A 20,303-nucleotide genomic window follows, 5' to 3' on the forward strand; every position below is an offset into this window, starting at 1 on the left:
GTCGTTTTTTAAATTCTGGATTTATATACTACCCAAAAGAAGTTAAGGAATGCCTGATTCTTTCATTTGACTTTAATCTGTCATGGTAAAGAACACCCAGTTCTGTCATATTCTGGCATGACAGATTATCTTTAGTAATATGAAAAAAACAGGTGTTCCTGAACTTCTTTTGAGTAGTATATATTGAACTTGAAATGTCATATGACATATTTCGATATTTTGACAATTATTTATATTGTATGACAATTATGGTTTATTTTTTATTATAACCAGTTTTCTTTTCCTGTCACCTCACAGCATGACTTTCTGAGTAGATTTGTTTTGATTCGAGCTGTATGTTTGCTGTTTAGTCATAATTGTAATTAGTCACTGAACAAACAATCAACACTGACACAGGCATGGAGAATAACATTTGATGTTACATTATATTTTTAAACAAGGTAATGATTGTTTTTGTAACTCTGTGCTTGCTTATTTCATCCTATGTGTTGAGCCAGTTTCGTCTTTTTATTCTACTTGCATGCTTTCAAAACATAAAATTTTATGTCCTGCTTTGGGGAATTTTTCAATGTTTCTAATAAGGATATATGTTTTTTAAACATTAAAACATATTTCTCTAATATTAATCTTTGAATATCTCAGTTCCTTTAACTTTTATCAGTCCTTGTAAATATTCATTAATATTCATACTCAATAATAAATTAAGTAATTTATAATAAATAATTCAATACTTACTAGTTCCTGTTTAAAAGCTTTCATGAATAGGAATAATTTGTATTGTGCTGACTTTTAAGAAAATTTCATCCATCAATACAATATTAACATTATGTTACTTTTTTTAATGACCCACAATTATGTTATGCCCATATTAGGTCACACAGGGAAAGACCAATCTTGAAAAAGCTCTGAAAGTGTCGAAGAAGCTACGAAAAGAAATGAGTGCAGTTAGCGAGTTTGTGTCAACGACGAATAATGACCTTGACCGAAGGGACTTAAACACAACCGTCTATAATGTGGAAGAGGAGGTCAACCATGTCAGGGTGAGTCAAAATCATGTGACGGTAACAAGATGGCCCCTGATCAAATCATCTCGCTCCGCGTGGCTTTATCACTGAAATTAATAAGACGTCATTTGACCATGTGTGAACAAAAATAAATTTTCTCCAAGGTAAAATTCATTTTAGTGTATTCTGAAGTCGAATTATCAGAAATACTTCTTAGGGTTTGAAAACCCATAACAAGAGGATACGTATCATAGTTTTAATTTGGACCCCCATAGCAAAAAAATATCTGCATTCACTCTTGTCTGTGTAGACTGTTAGACTGTTCTTCAGCACTGGTTTGTCTGGTCCAGACTCAATGACTACTGTTGTGTAAGATTGCAGTGTAATGATATCTACCCGTGCTTGTGTAAACAGTATGTTATCTTCACCAATCCCCAGCTGGCTGAAGACGACCTGTCCAAGAGACAGGCGCTGGTGCCCTCTATCAGGGAACTCATTCTCCAGCTCCAGGACCTGGCTGAAGAAGGGGAGGTAATCGAGGCAGCCGAGACTGTGTCTAAGATGGAGCTGTCGGTAGAGGAACTGTCCGCCAGGTTGTCAACACGGAAACAGAAGATGCAAGTGAGTTGATTGTCACAGTGTATATGACTCGTAACAATATGGATTTATACACATTAAGACCTCTGTAATAATGTAGCAATAAGAATAATACATTATAAATTATGTGGAAGCCTTGTCGTGTTGAGGGGCAATTTTCCAGCATTGTAATGACTCAGAATGACTCACAAAACACTGTTGTCAAATCTAGGGCTGGGACGAGTCCAAATTGACTACCCGGTTACCCACACCCCTATTACCCAACCCTACCCGGGTACCCGCTATTGGTGTCAAGAGATAGGTACAAAATGTCTGATTGGGAATAGTTTGAAAGTAGCCCTGGCAAAATGTATTTAGGTACACATTTATAGCGATGTGGTCATGCATACACTGAAGTTGACTGAAGTTTTAGCTTTGTTCAAACATATATAAGTCAGAAGGAACGTGTTCATAGTCTTGAAGAAATGTGAACATTAGAGACTTAAAATTGTGGTGTAACCACTATATTAAATATAGTGATTTTTGTTGTCATGGAACAATATATCACGTGACTAACCACAGGTCTGGGTAGTCCCGGGTCCTACTCAGTACCCACCCAACCCAAGTACCCGAGTTATCCATCCTAGCCCTAAATCTAAATCTAATCTTGAAGAGGGGATATCATCCAATGTGGTATTATTCAATTATGTTTCTCACATTGTTACATTCTCATCTCTTCATCATATATCGTTTATGATGTGGCTCGGGTGGTAATCTGATGAGTCATTTAGTTTACTGAGCACTGTTGTTCAAGTGTTCACTGTACAGAGTTGCTTCCCTTAGCAGTGCAAGGAGCCACTGATTGTAGGCTCCATCCCAGATTTTTCAGACAATAATCCTTGGTTTGTCGCCACCATACCCATGGTTGTGAGTTCCACCAGTGTGGTAAACATCCACAACCCACATTGTGTGCTTCCTCACACATGAACATGCCATGCCATAATATGACTGATATTCTATTCAAACCCAACTCACTAAATCCATCTTTCCCCCTTCCTGCTCCCAGGAAGAGAGCAGCAAGCTGGATGGTCAGTTCATCGACTTCCAGACGCAGATCCTCAAGGTCAAGGACTGGCTTGGTAGAGGGGAGGTTGTCCTGGCATCACACGACAAGCTGCCGGACCAGCAGAAGTCAACACTCACCCAGAGAGAGGCCATCAAGGTAAACATCCCATCTTTTTGTGACATTTTGGAAACTGTAGTACCATATTTTCTTGAGTATAATGCACACCCAAGTACAATTAATGCGCACCCCCATCTAGCAGATACAGTATTTTGAAAAAAAATAATTCGAATATTATGCGCAGAAAAAAATTACACTGCACCCCTACAGTGACCTCCGGTGAACAATCGGGGGATAAGAAACTTGATCAGTACAAATTTGAAATTTGAGATACAAAATCACCAGACTTTTTGTTCTGCTAGGCATTGTTTTATGTCCAGGGATTAAGATAACCTTGTGTATTTTCTTGTAAACTAAGCTAGAAACAGCTGTACACCTGTTTTCTTGGAATCTACTTCGGTTAAAACTTACCCAATGATATAACTTTAAAGGATCGGGAAAAATTATACTAAAAAAACTATAGTACTGGTTAGGGATGTTTATCGGGATCAGTCAGTCTCACTCCTTGGGGTCTTTGCTTCACTTGACTTCCAAAGTTATACAGATGTCACATCATAACACATGTTCTGAAAATTGAGACTATTATTGATGGGGATTTAATTGAAGAAAATCTGCCACTTTGAGTGCATTTCTTACCAAAATAAGAAGGCCTCTTCTTGCTGTCTACAATTTTATGTAGTGTATAATGATTTAAGCACCAATACTTTTTGCGTCCCTTCTCAATGTGTAGTCAGCACCATACCCGTGCTTGTGGGTTTCACCGAAGTGGTAAACGTCTGAGACCTGCATCACTTCGGGCTTTCCTCCCACATTAAGCTGACACGCCGTGATGTAACTGGAATACTATTAAAAGCGGCGTTAAATCCAACTCACTCACTCACTCACTCTCAATGTGTATGCATGCAGGATTTAATGTTCTGCATCCAGTGAAACTGAGTGAAGACAGAGTTGAGTTATGGAGTTGAGTTATGGAGTTGAGTTATGGAGTTGAAATCACTGACAGCCCAGGAGCTTCTACTGGGAGCCGTGTGAGAGATATTGTCTGCTTGGTGTTTGGTTAACAGTATGACTTAATGATGCTGACATTAAAACTGGCGTGAGTCGGCAGACTCTCGTTAATATGATGTATGTGATACCTGTGTCAGCGGAACCAGTAATTACCTGTCAGCAAGAATGTTTTACTGATGTTGGCAGTGCCTGACAATGTTTTACTGATGTTGGCAGTGCCTGACAATGTTTTACTGATGTTGGCAGTGCCTGACAATGTTTTACTGATGTTGGCAGTGCCTGACAATGTTTTACCGATGTTGACAGTGCCTGACAATGTTTTACCGATGTTGGCAGTGCCTGACAATGTTTTACTGATGTTGGCAGTGCCTGACAATGTTTTACTGATGTTGACAGTGCCTGACAATGTTTTACCAATGTTGACAGTGCTTGACAATGTTTTACCAATGTTGACAGTGCCTGACAATGTTTTACTGATGTTGGCAGTGCCTGACAATGTTTTACTGATGTTGGCAGTGCCTGACAATGTTTTACCAATGTTGACAGTGCCTGACAATGTTTTACCGATGTTGGCAGTGCCTGACAATGTTTTACTGATGTTGACAGTGCCTGACAATGTTTTACCGATGTTGACAGTGCTTGACAATGTTTTACCAATGTTGGCAGTGCCTGACAATGTTTTACTGATGTTGGCAGTGCCTGACAATGTTTTACTGATGTTGACAATGCCTGACAATCTTTTACTGATGTTGGCAGTGCCTGACAACCAAGATTAGATTGTAAAGCCTTGTAAATGACATACATTGTAAAAGATGACAGACGCCAGCCAGCCAGCAGAAATAGCACTGGGTCTGCTGTTATTTAGGGCTGGGAGTAGCCTGGTGCTTAACATGTACGCTTGTCATGCTGAAGGCCTGGGTTTGATTCCCCACTTGGGTGTGATAAGAGACATTGTCATGAAGATATAAAGCTCCAGCAGTCAGCATTCCTCACCAATTTTCTTTGACAGAATCTCTCAGGCAATGAAGCGAATCAGCAGAGTAGGCACCTGTAATTGTCTTTGACATTCCAAGTAATCAACAAGGATCACACCCTTTGCATCCCTGAATACAGTGGCTATAACTTTCTTCTCTTATCTTGAAGGCTTGAATTTCTTTGGTGCCGGAGAAGTGGAATGGTACCATTCCATGGATTGACGTTTTGACTCTGGATCATAGTGGTAGACCCATGTTTCATTACCTGTGACTAACCCTTTTTGAATTTGACGAAATCCTCCTCAATTAGCTCTAATAGTAATAGTTTCAATGGATCCATGGTTAAGACCTGTGTCTTCCTCAAGGTCAGCAATGGTAATATGTCTATCTGATAGCATAAGTTTTTCTTTCTATTTGAATGAATGGAAGTTGAGGGACATCCAGACCAAGGTTCATCATCAAGGCTTGTTCTCCCTGCCTTAAACATAGCTGCCCAGCGTTTAACAGTGAAATAGCTAGGGTACTTACCCCCATACACTTGTGACATGCGGTCATGAATTTCTTGTGGAGTACTTTTCTCTAAAAGTCCAAAACTCTTTGGGCTTTCCTCCCACATTAAGGTGACACGCCGTGATATAACTGGAATACTGTTAAAAGCGGCGTTAAACCCTACTTACTCACTGAAAGATAGTCAGACTTAGAACTTTTTGACCAGCTCTCATAACGCTGATTGTAGCATAAAACATCATTCATTTACTAGCTTTAAATAAAAAAATGGTAATCAGCTGACGTCAAATGAACTCAGACAACAAAAACGGTTAAGTTAAGAATGCTGGTTATTTCAAGAAACATGAATAATTTTTTTATAATATAATGTTGACATATTCTTGTCACTAGTTAAACACAGTATGCAAGGGAGTCTCCAGAGTTCTCCACCTTCAAGTAAATATTTCTTTGTTAACATCAAATACAAACACAGTTTAAGATTATTCCATCTGGTATGGACGTGTCAATTTCAAAAAGCCAGCAGTCAGTATTGATTCTTGTGGCCGGCCAGTCCACTGCAGCGCTGCACACACGCACACATGGGCTGCTGACATCGGCCACAGACGCTGCCCCTGGCATTGCGTCACTACAACCAAGGTGGACACTCGACAGGCGGGGCCATGGGCATTGTCTTGATTACTTTGTCGCAATCAGTTATCCATGTAGAAACTGTTTCCATGGCAACATCATTTTTGATTTTCAATAAAATTATACAGATATTGTATAAATGGTAAAGGCGCTTGATTTTGTCTTACGTTGATGGATGGTTCGATTAATCTGCGAATATTTGATGTGTTACTGTGGATCTTTTAAGGGTAGGTTGGGCTGTATTTTATTAATATTGAATTGATATTGCATATTTAGTTTAAATAGTTAAATATTTAATTCTGTATTGATTTGTTGGTTTTTCTGTATCCTAAACTTTGATTTTTCTTCGTAATTTGCTTTCTTGAAAAGAAAAAACAACTAAGATCTTGTCTTGTGAAATACAAACTTTTGCAAAGCAATTGTTTCATGGATAGATTACTTTTGTTTTTTGTGTTATCCTTTTTGTAAAATCTCTTCCTGATTTGATGATCAAAGGATAAAATGAAGATGTAGAAGTTTTATCTGACATATGAAGTATTGTAATTGTGAAGTTCAAACTTTGGCCATAGATTTGTATCATTCAAAGAATCGTTGTTATATCACATAATTTTCCAGCAGGTATCTTTGAATTCCATTTTACGGTAAATTGTCTTTTGATAACCTAAAAAACTATCCACCACAGAAAATCATTTAAGCCAGCACTGAAAAGTTTTCTTATTCCCAATTTTGAGCATCTTGAGCTGGTAATTTAGTTTCCCAACAAGCGGTCACATCTGTAATTAGCCCTTAAGTCTCGCATCATGTTCAACACCCATCCCCCCCATCTCGCCCCATCCTCCCCATATCGCCCCATCCTCCCCCATCTCACCCCATCCCCCCATCTCACCCCATCCTCCCCCATCTCGCCCCATCCTCCCCATATCGCCCCATCCTCCCCCATCTCACCCCATCCTCCCCATATCGCCCCATCCTCCCCATCTCGCCCCCTCCTCCCCATCCTCCCCCATCTCACCCCATCCTCCCCTTTTCGCCCCATCTTACTCCATTCTCCCCCCATCCCCCCCCATCCTCCCCCTCCTCCCCATCCTCCCCCATCTCACCCCATCCTCCCCCATCTCGCCCCCTCCTCCCCATCTTGTCCAATCCTCCCCCCCATCTCACCCCCTCCTCCCCATCCTTGCCCCCTCGTCCCCATCTTGCCCAATCCTCCCCCCATGTTGCCCCCCCCCCCCCTTCTCTTCCCCCCTCCTCCCCATCTTGCCCCTTCCTCCCCATTTCGCCCCCTCCTCCCCCATGTTGCCCCATCCTCCCCCATCCTCCCCATCCTCCCCTTCCTCCCCATCTCGCCCCCTCCTCCCCATCTCACCCCATCATACCACTGTGACAGTTCCACATTACCCAGTGTCAAGGCATTCCGTCTAAGGCAGCTGGCCACGGACATCGCAGCGCAAATCAATGGGTTGGCATCGGAGTGTACAAGGCGATTGAATTGTAGTTGCACGTACATGGCACAGCGATGTAAGTCCTGCGACAAGCCATTGACATGGAGGAGGGTTGTCTGGCAGTAATGACTAAAACCTGCTTCACTGGTGTCACACTTCATCAGGTCTGGTGTTAAATGGTCAGGGACTGAAATACAATACAACCGTATACAATAGGTTGAATTTCAAGGCAACGCTGGTGTCATTGGGCTCTGTGATGACAGTTTTGTTGTCACCATCGTAGATTCCCATAGGAAATACACAGGTAGGGTGAATATCTCGACTTTCAGCGGTGTTGACACTAATGTGGGGTTTTTATGAAATTATTTTTTGTTTATGTAGATTTTGTTGAGTTTGATGAATTGATGGTGGCATTTATTGGTTTGTATGTTATTTATCAGGTGTTATTATGTTGCTACGTTGTACAAAAATAGTTTTTATGATGACTTTGTGTTTAGATGTTTTATTATCAAAGAAATATTTGAGCATATTTTTCTGATTTTGTGCCAGCACAGCAAATTGGTTGTCATATTTACATTTTTTTCGGTCATTGAATGAATTTTGAGTGATTGGAGACTTCACAGAGACATACTGTTATAAAGAGAACTACAGTCATAGTATCATATACAGTATGCCAGTGATTTGTATCAGCAATGGGGACGGTTGGGTAGCCTTGTGATTAAGGCGTTTGCTCATGAGGCTGAAGACCCGGGTTCGATTCCCCACATGGGTACAATGTGTGAAGCCTATGTCTGGTGTCCCCCCCTGCCTGTGATCCAATTCACTCACTCACTGAATCAGCAATGTACAGCTTTATACTGTTAGGGGAATATTTCACTAACATTACTGATAGTCAATTTATATTGCGCTAGGAAAGCCCAAAGAGTCTACGGCCACCTTTTGTTGAGATTTGAGGAACTTGGCCCACTGGGCTACCCATGTCCATGCAGCATTTTGAGAAATATGTGAAATATATATCGAGAATTCCCCTGTTTATTGAACATTTGAGTGATAAATACCTTCCCCCCGACACCACTGTATAGTATAACACAATCCAGAATATACATTCATAAGATGTGACCAAACTCACTCACCCAGACAGCCACTCACTCACCCAGACAGCCACTCACTCACTCACCCAGCCACTCACTCACTCACTAACTCACTCACTCACCCAGACGGCCACTCACTCACCCAGACAGCCACTCACTCACTCACTCAGCCACTCACTCACTCACTCACTCACTCACTCACTCACTCACTCACTCACTCACTCACTCACTCACCCAGCCACTCACTCACTCACTCACTCACTCACTCACCCAGCCACTCACTCACTCACTCACTCACTCACCCAGCCACTCACTCACTAACTCACTCACTCACTCACTCACTCACTCACTCACTCACTCACTCACTCACTCACTCACTCACTCTACCATGAAATGTAATTGATCACAAATCAGGCCTTGATTGTCCACGATGGAATCGGAACACAGATATTGACAACTCTGGCTAATGTCAAGGATGAGTCAGTGGTGCTGTAGTAATACACCGAGGAGGTTGAATCATAGATGTCGGAGTGCTGTGGAGGTGTGTCACGTTGAGTTGTTGTTGATGGGGATGTGTCCCGCATGGTGTGGTGAGGGGACAGACCTACACCTGGCGGGACGAGGCAGGTAAAGCTCACACAGCAGAGACCATAAATATTGTTATTTTTGTTGTTTTATGCTGCATTCCATCTATATGATGGCTTCCTGTAAATATTCAAGACTGGATCAGTCAAACCAGTGATTGATATGAGGATCGTTCCGCGTTGACAGACCAGATCCATTGAGTCACTGTGTTATACCTCTAATAAGATTCTTGCAATTACATTGGTTAATCCGTACCACGTAACGAAAAGCTACATTTCAATGTAGACCCCCAAATCACATGACTGACTCTCTCGAAAATTGACTCATCACGTGATCAGTACAGACGTGTTGAATATTGACTCGTATGCTAGAATACAAGATGGCATCTGGTACAAACAGCTAAGTTTCTATAATGAAACAGAAGACAGTGTAAAGGCTTCATAAACTGAAAAAGGGATTTCGGTTTAACAAAAACGATTACCATTGATGATATATATGCGAAAACAAAGATCCAACTCCTGAGGTGGTCTGACCACCTCAGAGGTCAGGTCCCAGGGTCCTCAGGTGCTTGATTTCACATTTGACCTCGTCAAAAGGACTTCTTTGTATATTGTATGACAAGTGTAGGCTGCTTGGGTACTATTCTCTACTGGACTCCCCATTGTGTCGGCCCTGTGTTAAGGTACAGCTTGCATTGATAGTGACTGATGGGTGTCGGAACGATGATCATGTCTCACATGAAATCAACTGTATGCATGGGGGCACGGGTGGCCCAGTCGTCTAAGGCGCCGCGATTCCCTTTGGCACGCCAGAAACCTATGATTGTGGGTTCGAATCCAGGTTCGCCTCGATTATGTTTCTAGGTTTGTCAGCACCATACCCGTGCTCGTGGGTTTCACCAAAGTGGTAAACGTCTGAGACCTGCATCACTTCGGGCTTTCCTCCAACATTAAGCTGACACGCCGAGATATAACTGGAATACTGTTAAAAGCGGCTTTAAACCCAACTCACTCACTCAACTGTATGCATGCTCTGAAACCAAGGTATCGTTCCCCTAACGGCTACAACATGTGAAGTCTGTGCCTCGTGACCTCCCGTTCGAATCCCGGTTCGCCGTGATTATGTTTCTAGGTTCGTCAGCACAATACCCGTGGGTTTCATCGAAGTGGTAACAGTCTGAGACCTGCATCACTTCGGGCTTTCCTCCCACATAAAACTGACACGCTGTGATATAACTGGAATACTGTTAAAAGTGATGTTAAACCCAACTCACTCACTCACTTGGTGACCTCCCCTAAAGGATCTTGAAAGTGTTGAATGTGTCGTGACATGATATTCACTTGTTCTCGATTTCAAGTGCAGGATGGGTAGAAGTTGAGAGATCATTGAAAAGACCTCCAGTCTACGTATCTTTTCCGAATGAATTTATTTCATAAATTTTGAACCTTTGTGGACAGATAACTTGGAATCCCAAGTTGCGAGTAGGTATTCTTTATATTACCGTATTCGACGTAATAAGCGCCCTGCTCTAATAAGCGCCCACGGCAAGATTTGCTAATATATTGGCAAGTGAACAATCCCAATTAGCACCCCTTCCGACCCCTATTCGCATATAATACGCACTCGTGTGTTATATGCACCCTTTATTATTGGCAATTAAATTCTGGAAAAATATATCTGTCGAATATAAACTTTTAAGGCTGTCTATGCTAGCATAAACCACAAAATTTATCTTTCAACTCTGTTTTTTTCACCAAAATAATATTCTAATAAGAGCCCCTATTTCTAGTTTTGAAAGGGCCCTGGGCACTTATTACGTCGAATTTGGTAATTTTAGCCAGGACTACTCATGCTGCAAGATGTTCCCAGTTGTATTGGAACCAGGTCTGGCAAGCCAAGTACTGATGCCACTTCTGCTTTGAAAGTCAAATGTAATTTGATTGAATAGCTATTTTTAACATGGTGTCATTCAGCCTTGACTCAAAACAAAATTATGGTGGTCCAGGGTGTTTATTTCAATAGAATAAAATTTAAAACGCTGGATACCCAGTGATGTGAGGAAACTTGTAGACTCATTATGAAATATTTTATAATATCTTAGAATCATTACTGTCAATGAAATATGTATACTGACTTGATCTGTTTTCAAAGGGGGTCTTAATATTTGCTCAGCAGAAATCTTTTAGATTAAAACCTGCCACGAAAAGGTGATTCATAATATTTACAGCAATAATTGCAGCACATGCAGATGTGCCAAGTTTCTTGAAAGGATTCATAAAGATAAATAAACAAATAAATTCTGTTCCAGTTGTTAAAGCATAATTGTTTTGCAAAATGCTGATCAATTTTCCTCGTATTGGCAGCGGGAATGAACCGACTCACCTGTGTGTTACCTGGCAGACAGTCCAGGTGTTAACGAGACAGGTGGGATGTGGTAGATACATGATGGGCCTGCCACAGCATCAGGGATGATACACTAGATATGTCAGAGTGAAGGCTATGTTTAGATTGGGAGAGATTGGTGGGAAAAGATGTATATACGTGATGTGTTTGCGTCACTGCTTTATTTCGACTCCCCGCTGTTTGTGATGGGTTTCTATCAAGAAATAAAATGGGATTAAGTGTGGTGCTGTAGAATGTGCATGTAAGGGGAGAAAAAACATTCTTGGCTGTCGAAAGAATAGTATAAAGAAATAACAAGCTTTAAAGAAATGTTATCGTTTCTGAATAAGGTAATTTGATATATGCAAATTTGATATCTGAAGTCATTTTTTTGTTCAATTTGGAGATACAGCATAGTCCAAGTATTGTGTTTTCAATGTGTTTGTAAAGAATGTTTGCTGAGTTTGCACAAAAACAATGCCACCCAAGTTACAGGGATCAGGGGGTTTGATCTTTAAGCTGTGAGATAAATGAGGGCCAATTTTAAATTAGGATCAGACTTGGCTTGATTCACTGAACTTTGAAGGGGACCTTTGATTTTATTTCTGGTATCATTATCCCCCGTCCAACAAAGTTTTGGGGGGGGGAGGGATACAGAAACCATCGTCAAGTACATGCTGAACTGGTGCCTTTTGCTATTTAGAAATTTTAGAATTTTTTATTTTTTTACATTTCCATGGCAGCAAGATAGACTTTGGTTCCAAATTCTTCTTTTTTTTTTCACAATTTCCTGGACAAGTTCCACCTCGGTTAAAAAAAGGTTAGGGTTTATTTAGATTTAATTATGTCATAAATTCTGCAACAGGGCCGGGGGATATAGCCACATTAGTGGCAAACTCTTGTTTTCTCTTCAATCATTGGTTTGATGTTTGCTCACGATATATCTGGAGACCCAGAAGTTGGAACTTTGGAGAATCGAACCCGTGTCTTTGGCATGACGAGCGAACACTTAAACCACAAGGCTACCCCACCGCCTATAACTTTCTTATTAAGGTTTCTTGAGGTATCTGGGACGCACGGGTGGCCCAGTTGGTTAAGGTGCCACAAGTCGCTGTGCAGAGTTACATCCCTTGGGCACACCAGAAACCTATGATAATGGATTTAAATCCCATTTCACCCCGTCTGTAAGAATCGACTAACGGGATTGGATGGTAAGGCTAGCTGACTTGCTTGATGCCCGCTTCCTATCCCAATTGTGTGGATTGATGTTCAAGATGTCAATCACTGGATTGTCTGGTCCAGTCTCGATTACTTACAGACTGCCGCTAATAGCTGGAATATGTCTGAGTGCAGCGTTAAACAACAAACAAACACACAGATAAGACGTAACAGACTAACAAACAAACTAGTTCGTTGCACAAAAAGTCATCAATGTCTAGGACCTGCATGAGGTCGGGATGATGGGTTCAGTAGTTCAGTGTGCCACGTTTCCCTTCAGGCCCAGTGTATTGATCAGCTCGTTAATGATGTAAGGGAAAATATTAACCTTCCATCAACAACATAAATTGATTGACAATTGATCACTTGTTCAGACAGATTGACTAAGATATTTATTATCATTAGGCTTGTGTTAGGTTTGTTTTCACAATACCGAGCAAGCAGAAAAATACTCTACCTTGTAAAACCAATCACCCAGGAGTATGGATTAAATTTGTGTCGACTATGCTGTGTTATATCCAGAGATTTATCTTGGATCCCGAACTAAGTGCCTTGTTAGGCAAATCAGGGGGGGGGGGGGGGGGGGGGGGGGGATCACTATTTTCTTCAAAAAAGGGGGGGGGGGGGATCACTATTTTCTTCAAAAAAGGGAGATTTTTCCTGGTTATTTTCTTCTCAAATTCAGAGGTATTTCAACAAAGTAATTTAACGTTGCATTCAATGCAGTTATGCATTAGAGACTTTTCGTCTTTACTGTTCCTGTTACCACTGAAATACAAGACACCTCTACAAATCCAAGACAGATGCCATTTGTCGTAACTATAATAACAGGAATTGGGAATGTTTTTAGTTCCAATTTGGGAATTTTTACTGACATTTGTTTCAGACTAAGGGCTGAATATTGACCTTTGAGCATGTCTAGATCAATCCTTGATGTCTGTAAAAAGAAAGAAAATCACTGAAATCTAAATTAGCCTTCGACAAATAAGTTTGTCCACGACACAAATACCAGAGAAAACTAATCATGACTGTGACAAATATAAAATGTCAGTCTCCTTGTTTTGTTAGCTGTATTGATAGAAACATGTGAAAACTTGATAACTGATGTTCTGAAGTGGTCCTGCAAACTTTTTATGTGAACAGTGAGTATTTGGTAGCACTGGTCCTGTTCAAAAGTTTATGACACTATTTTTGTGAATCCTGTAAATTTATTACAGACCTTGTGTATTGTTGAAATTATTTGTGAGTGAGTGAGTGAGGTTCTACGCTGCTTTTAGCAATATTCGAGCAATATCACGGCGGGGGACACCACAAATGGGCTTCACACATTGTACCCATGTTGGGAATCGAACCCGGGTCTTCGACATGACGAGTGAACGCTTTAGCCACTAGGCTACCCAACTGCCCCTGTTGAAATAATTAAGCTTCTGTGCAGAGTTGCGTCCCTTGGGCACGCTAGAAACCTATGATTGTGGGTTCGAATCCCGGTTCGCCCCGATTATGTTTCTAGGTTTGTCATCACCATACCCGTGCTTGTGGGTTTCACCAAAGTGGTAAACCTCTGAGACCTGCATCACTTCGGGCTTTCCTCCCACATTAACTGGAATAATGTTAAAAGCGGCGTCAAATCCAACTCACTCACTCACCCCATTTAAATGCCTGTGACCTCAACAAATGTATCACTGAGAGTCCCCAAGGATCTCAAAAATAAATAAACACTGAACAAACGGATCATGACTATTTGTGGTGATATTTTATTGTATTGAAAACTGAGCCCACAATTTAATAAAAATATTCACCAAAATATTCATGGCAACTTTTTGGTTCAGTATAGATGAGAGTAAAATCCCTGTTCAGGGCTCCTCAATCAGGTCGAGCTGGGAGGGAATTAGGATATTATTCTAAGTATATCATATAATAGGTTATTACCCCAGATTTCCTCATTCACCTTCCTGGATGTGTCTGTTTGGTGATGTGGAATGTCATGTTGTGTCATTCAGGGCTTGCAGCTGGAGATGAATGATCAGCGGAGCCAGGTGGACGAGGTCCGAGACTCGGCCATCAGCCTGATGACCAAGAGTGACCGCTACAACAAGATGGTGGAACCGGAACTCACTCACCTCAATCAGCGATGGGAGGAGGTCTCGAACAAACTCAAGGTCAGCAGTGCATGGGGCTAGTTGGTGGGAGACTAGTATGCGTGGCGCTCAGGTCAGCACTGGGATTACTTTTAGGGAGACTAGTATATATGGTGCTCAGGTCAGCAGTTGGGCAAGTTTAGTTGTTGGGAGACTAGTATATGTGGTGCTCAGGTCAGCACCAGGGCTAGTTAGTGGGAGACTAGTATATATGGTGCTCAGGTTGGTGGGAGACTAGTCTAGGTGGTGCTCAGGTTGGTGGGAGACTAGTCTTGGTGGTACTCAGGTTGGTGGGAGACTAGTCTTGGTGATGCTCAGGTTGGTGGGAGACTAGTCTAGGTGGTGCTCAGATTGGTGGGAGACTAGTCTAGGTGGTACTTCTAGGTTGGTGGGAGACTAGTCTAGGTTGTACTCAGGTTGGTGGGAGACTAGTCTAGGTGGTACTCAGGTTGGTGGGAGACTAGTCTTGGTGGTGCTCAGGTTGGTCGGAGACTAGTCTAGGTGGTGCTCAGGTTGTTGGGAGACTAGTCTAGGTGGTGCTCAGATTGGTGGGAGACTAGTCTAGGTGGTACTTCTAGGTTGTTGGGAGACTAGTCTAGGTTGTACTCAGGTTGGTGGGAGACTAGTCTAGGTGGTACTTCTAGGTTGGTGGGAGACTAGTCTAGGTGGTACTCAGGTTGGTGGGAGACTAGTCGAGGTGGTGCTCAGGTTGGTGGGAGACTAGTCTAGGTGGTGCTCAGGTTGTTGGGAGACTAGTCTAGGTGGTGCTTAGGTTGGTGGCAGACTAGTTTAGGTGGTACTCATGTGGTGGGAGACTAGTCTAGGTGGTGCTCAGGTTGGTGGGAGACTAGTCTAGGTGGTACTCAGGTGGTGGGAGACTAGTCTAGGTGGTGCTCAGGTTGGTGGCAGACTAGTCTAGTTGGTGCTCAGGTTGGTGGGAGACTAGTCTAGGTGGTACTCAGGTCGGTGGGAGACTAGTCTAGGTGGTGCTCAGGTTGGTGGGAGACTAGTCTAGGTGGTGCTCAGGTTGGTGGGAGACTAGTCCAGGTGGTGCTCAGGTTGGTGGGAGACTAGTCTAGGTGGTACTCAGGTGGTGGGAGACTAGTCTAGGTGGTGCTCAGGTTGGTGGGAGACTAGTCCAGGTGGTGCTCAGGTTGGTGGGAGACTAGTCCAGGTGGTGCTCAGGTTGGTGGGAGACTAGTCTAGGTGGTACTCAGGTTGGTGGGAGACTAGTCTAGGTGGTGCTCAGGTTGGTGGGAGACTAGTCTAGGTGGTGCTCAGGTTGGTGGGAGACTAGTCTAGGTGGTGCTCAGGTTGGTGGGAGACTAGTCTAGGTGGTGCTCAGGTTGGTGGGAGACTAGTCTAGGTGGTGCTCGGGTTGGTGGGAGACTAGTCTAGGTGGTACTCGGGTTGGTGGGAGACTAGTCTAGGTGGTGCTCAGGTTGGTGGGAGACTAGTCCAGGTGGTGCTCAGGTTGGTGGGAGACTAGTCTAGGTGGTACTCAGGTTGTTGGGAGACTAGTCTAGGTGGTACTCAGGTTGGTGGGAGACTAGTCTAGGTGGTGCTCAGGTTGGTGGGAGACTAGTCTAGGTGGTACTCAGGTTGGTGGGAGACTAGTCTAGGTGGTGTTCAGGTTGGTGGGAGACTAGTCTAGGTGGTGCTCAGGTTGGTGGCAGACTAGTCTAGGTGGTGCTTAGGTTGGTGGGAGACTAGTCTAGGTGGTGCTCAGGTGGTGGGAGACTAGTCTAGGTTGTACTCAGGTTGGTGGGAGACTAGTCTAGGTGGTACTCAGGTTGGTGGGAGACTAGTCTACGTGGTACTCAGGTTGGTGAGAGACTAGTCTAGGTGGTACTCAGGTTGGTGGGAGACTAGTCTAGGTGGTACTCAGGTTGGTGGGAGACTAGTCTAGGTGGTGCTCAGGTTGGTGGGAGTCTAGTCTAGGTGTTGCTCAGGTTAGCAGTAGAGCTAGTTTATTTCTTTGGAGACTAGTACAGGGGATACTCACAGTGGGATTTGTAACCACTGCATGTGACATGTATTGGAGTTGTATTGTGAAAACCCAGAGTTGTATTGTCCTGTGTAACATGCAACATGTTGCAAGAAGTCAAATGGATTAGAACTCCTCCTCCTCCAGGTGACAAATCTCTTGCAATAATTAAGCCAATCAAAAATAGTTATTGCTGGTAACAGCGAAGTTACCTTTGTAGTTTGTGTTGGTAATCATGTTGGACAAGAAGAAAGTAGATCTTACAAGTGAGGAGACAACCAAAAATACAATCACCTTCTACAAATTGCTAGTACAGATTGCCTCATCCCAGCACCCAATGCTTTTCTCAAGACCCGACTAAAGTGAAGATTTGGTGGTTACAGTGTGTGACCTTGTTCACAGTGAGTTGATGTGACAACTATACGTGCATCACATTGATGTAAGGATACTGCTAAAAGTAGTTCCTGCTCGGTGACTTCATTTGCATATTTGTCAAATCATGATACCAAGTTTATCAGAATGGTTTATTACATTGGCAATACTTTCCATTTTAAGAGTGATGGTGTGTTGCTACTGGTGTTGTTCTATAGTTGCTTCCACTCAGAAGTATGTTGGAGCGGTCGGGTAGCCTAGTGGTTATTACATTTTCTAGTCACACCGAAGACCCAGGTTTGATTCCCGACATGGGTACAATGTGTGAAGCTCATTTCTGGTGTCTCTCACCCCTTGATATTGCTGGAATATTTCTAAAAACGGTGTAAAACACTCACCTCACCTCACCTCACCTCACCTCACCTCACCTCACCTCACCTCACCTCACCTCACCTCACCTCACCTCACCTCTCCTCTCCTCTCCTCTCCTCTCCTCTCCTCTCCTCACCTCACCTCACCTCACCTCACCTCACCTCACCTCACCTCACCTCACCTCACCTCGTAACCCATATCTCTGTCGTTGTCCAGGAGAAACAATCTACCAGCCATGTTGAGATCATCGAGATGGCCAAGACCTCCCCATTGATGTCCTCTAGAGGTCACAGTCTGGAGCGACAGATGTCGAAGGTGGAAGGAGAGGAGGCCTTCAACGCGCAGTGTGATCGTGTGGTGGCCACTCTGGCAGTGTTCGAGAGCAACATTTCCACCCACGGCGACCTACAGCAGAACGACATCTCTGACAACTTGGAGGCCAATGTTCAGGTAAGCTGTTGCTGATGAGACGTAGCGGTGGAACCTTACTGATCAAGGTCCCATTCCACAACATGGTCTTGGCACTATGACTGTCATAAACCTGTGCAGAAGTGTGTGAGATATGATTGTCTTTGAGCTCTGACTGTCTTAAATCTTTGCTGAAGTGTGTGAGATATGATCGTCTTTGAGCTCTGACTCTCTTAAATCTGTGCTGAAGTGTGCGAGATATGATCGTCTTTGAGCTCTGACTGTCTTAAACCTTTGCAGAATTGTGTGACATATATGGTTGTCTTTGAGCTCTGACTGTCTTAAATCTTTGCTGAAGTGTGTGAGATATGATCGTCTTTGAGCTCTGACTGTCTTAAATCTGTGCTGAAGTGTTCGAGATATGATCGTCTTTGAGCTCTGACTGTCTTAAACCTGTGCTGAAGTGTGAGAGATACGATCATCTTTGCGCTACGGCTGTCTTAAATCTGTGCAAAAGCTGGTTTGCCTGATCCAGACCCAAACTTGCAGATTAACTGCTGTAACTGTAACTCATGGTTTACCCAACAACCTAGGGATCATGGCATTGCTTGGTGAAGTGACACTGTACGCCAGTGTTCTTTGTACTGGGTCTGTATTTAGCCCTGTGTTCCCACTAGGATAAGCATCAGTACTCATGGTGTAGGTAATGATTTAAACATTTCATTGATGTCTTCTTCAGCTTGTTGATGAGGAGCTTCACAGCCTTGTTCGACCAGTGGAAGAGGTGATCGGTCAAGGGGAACAACTCTTGCAGGCTGCCGAGGCATGTCGAGACCAAGGCACACACAGTCGAGTTCACAAGAGACTGCAGGAATTGAAGGTAAATGGAGGAAAGATGCCAAATAATAAAGAATATAAATTTTATGGGGCCTTATGATTTTGACCAAAATATTATAATTGTTGTTATCAAAGACATTTTCATTGTGTGTCTGTCTGTCTGTATGTCTGTCTGCATTAGGAGTAGAATGACCATTTAGGTTTCCTGGATGCACTGATGTGAATTTGTACACAAACAATGTTTTTTTTTGTTTTTTTTATTACAACAAGACTAAATAATAGTATGCTTTAAAACATTAAACTCCAATATGCAACCATGATTGATGCCAAGTCCACTGCATCAATGTCTAGTAACAAGGGTTCTATGTCCTGTATTGTTTGTTCTGAAAAAGAACATTTATGAAATGTGCCCTGATTATAAGTTTCTTTTTCAAAAGTGTAAGTGGAACACAGTTCGCGAGGACAGCGAAACAAAGAAACGCCGTCTTGTCGTGATTGCCCCAGCATGGTATCAGTTCTCTCGGCAGAAGAAGGACCTGGAACTATGGCTGGACAACGCAGAACGAAGACTTTCCATGTCCAAGAGGGACGTCGACCTCAAGGTAGGGATCTTGTACCTCCTCTGCAGTGCATGTCCAAGTGGAGGTCAACCTCAAAGTGGGGATCTTGTACCTCTTCTGCAGTGCATGTCCAAGTGGAGGTCGACCTCAAAGTGGGCATATTATACCTCTTCTGCAGTACATGTCAAAGTGGAGGTCAACCTCAAAGTGGGGATCTTGTACCTCCTCTACAGTGCATGTCCAAGTGGAGGTCGACCTCAAAGTGGGGATCTTGTACCTCCTCTGCAGTTAATGTCCAAGTGGAGGTCGACCTCAAAGTGGGGATATTATACCTGTTCTGCAGTGCATGTCCAAGTGGAGGTCGACCTCAAAGTGGGGATATTATACCTGTTCTGCAGTGCATGTCCAGGTGGAGGTCGACCTCAAAGTGGGGATATTATACTTCTTCTGCAGTGCATGTCCAGGTGGAGGTCGACCTCAAAGTGGGGATAAAATACTTCTTCTGCAGTGCATGTCCAGGTGGAGGTCGACCTCAATGTGAGGATATTGTACCTCCAGCATCGTCCATGTGAAAGAGGACATCAACATCAAGATGAGGATCTTGTACCTCTTTATAGCTTGTCCCTTGGCATAATCTTCATGAAGACATCAGCCTCGATGTGGGGATCTGGTACCTCCCATATAGACTAAGAGGGTGTCGATCTGAATGTGGGGATGTGGTACCTTTTATATAGTCAAAGAGGATGTCAGCCTAAATGTTGGGATCTGGTACCTCCTATGTAGTCTAAGAGGATGTTGACCTCAAGGTGGAAATCTTGTTCCTTTTTCCTGTGTAGTCCATGTCTAAGATGGAATTTGATCACAAGGTCCCTGATACCTTGGAATTATATATGCCCCAGTATTTAGTGTGCAGAGTTGCATCCCTTACATGTGCCAGGATTCACTAATCACAAGTTCGAAACTAAGATTTGCACCAATCATCAGTGCTTGTGGGTTTGACCAAAGTGGTAAACAGCTATAATCTCTGGGTTT

General features: G+C 43.0%; 1 protein-coding gene across 6 annotated transcripts in view; it reads left to right on the top strand.

Moving 5' to 3' along the window:
* The window catches only part of LOC139473657 (dystrophin-like), a 452,560-nt gene that overhangs the window by 175,180 nt on the left and 257,077 nt on the right, over positions 1–20,303 (top strand). For all 6 annotated transcript variants that reach the window (XM_071256342.1, XM_071256341.1, XM_071256343.1 and 3 more), the window contains 7 exons: positions 873–1,040; positions 1,443–1,625; positions 2,647–2,802; positions 14,598–14,756; positions 17,683–17,916; positions 18,614–18,754; positions 19,149–19,313. In XM_071256342.1, the coding sequence (XP_071112443.1) occupies positions 873–1,040; positions 1,443–1,625; positions 2,647–2,802; positions 14,598–14,756; positions 17,683–17,916; positions 18,614–18,754; positions 19,149–19,313 (1,206 nt within the window). The remainder of the gene's footprint in view (positions 1–872; positions 1,041–1,442; positions 1,626–2,646; positions 2,803–14,597; positions 14,757–17,682; positions 17,917–18,613; positions 18,755–19,148; positions 19,314–20,303) is intronic.

This window comes from Haliotis cracherodii, unplaced genomic scaffold, assembly GCF_022045235.1.
Source record: "Haliotis cracherodii isolate W230 unplaced genomic scaffold, xgHalCrac1.p SCAF_3, whole genome shotgun sequence".
Classification (NCBI taxonomy): Eukaryota; Metazoa; Mollusca; class Gastropoda; order Lepetellida; family Haliotidae; genus Haliotis; species Haliotis cracherodii.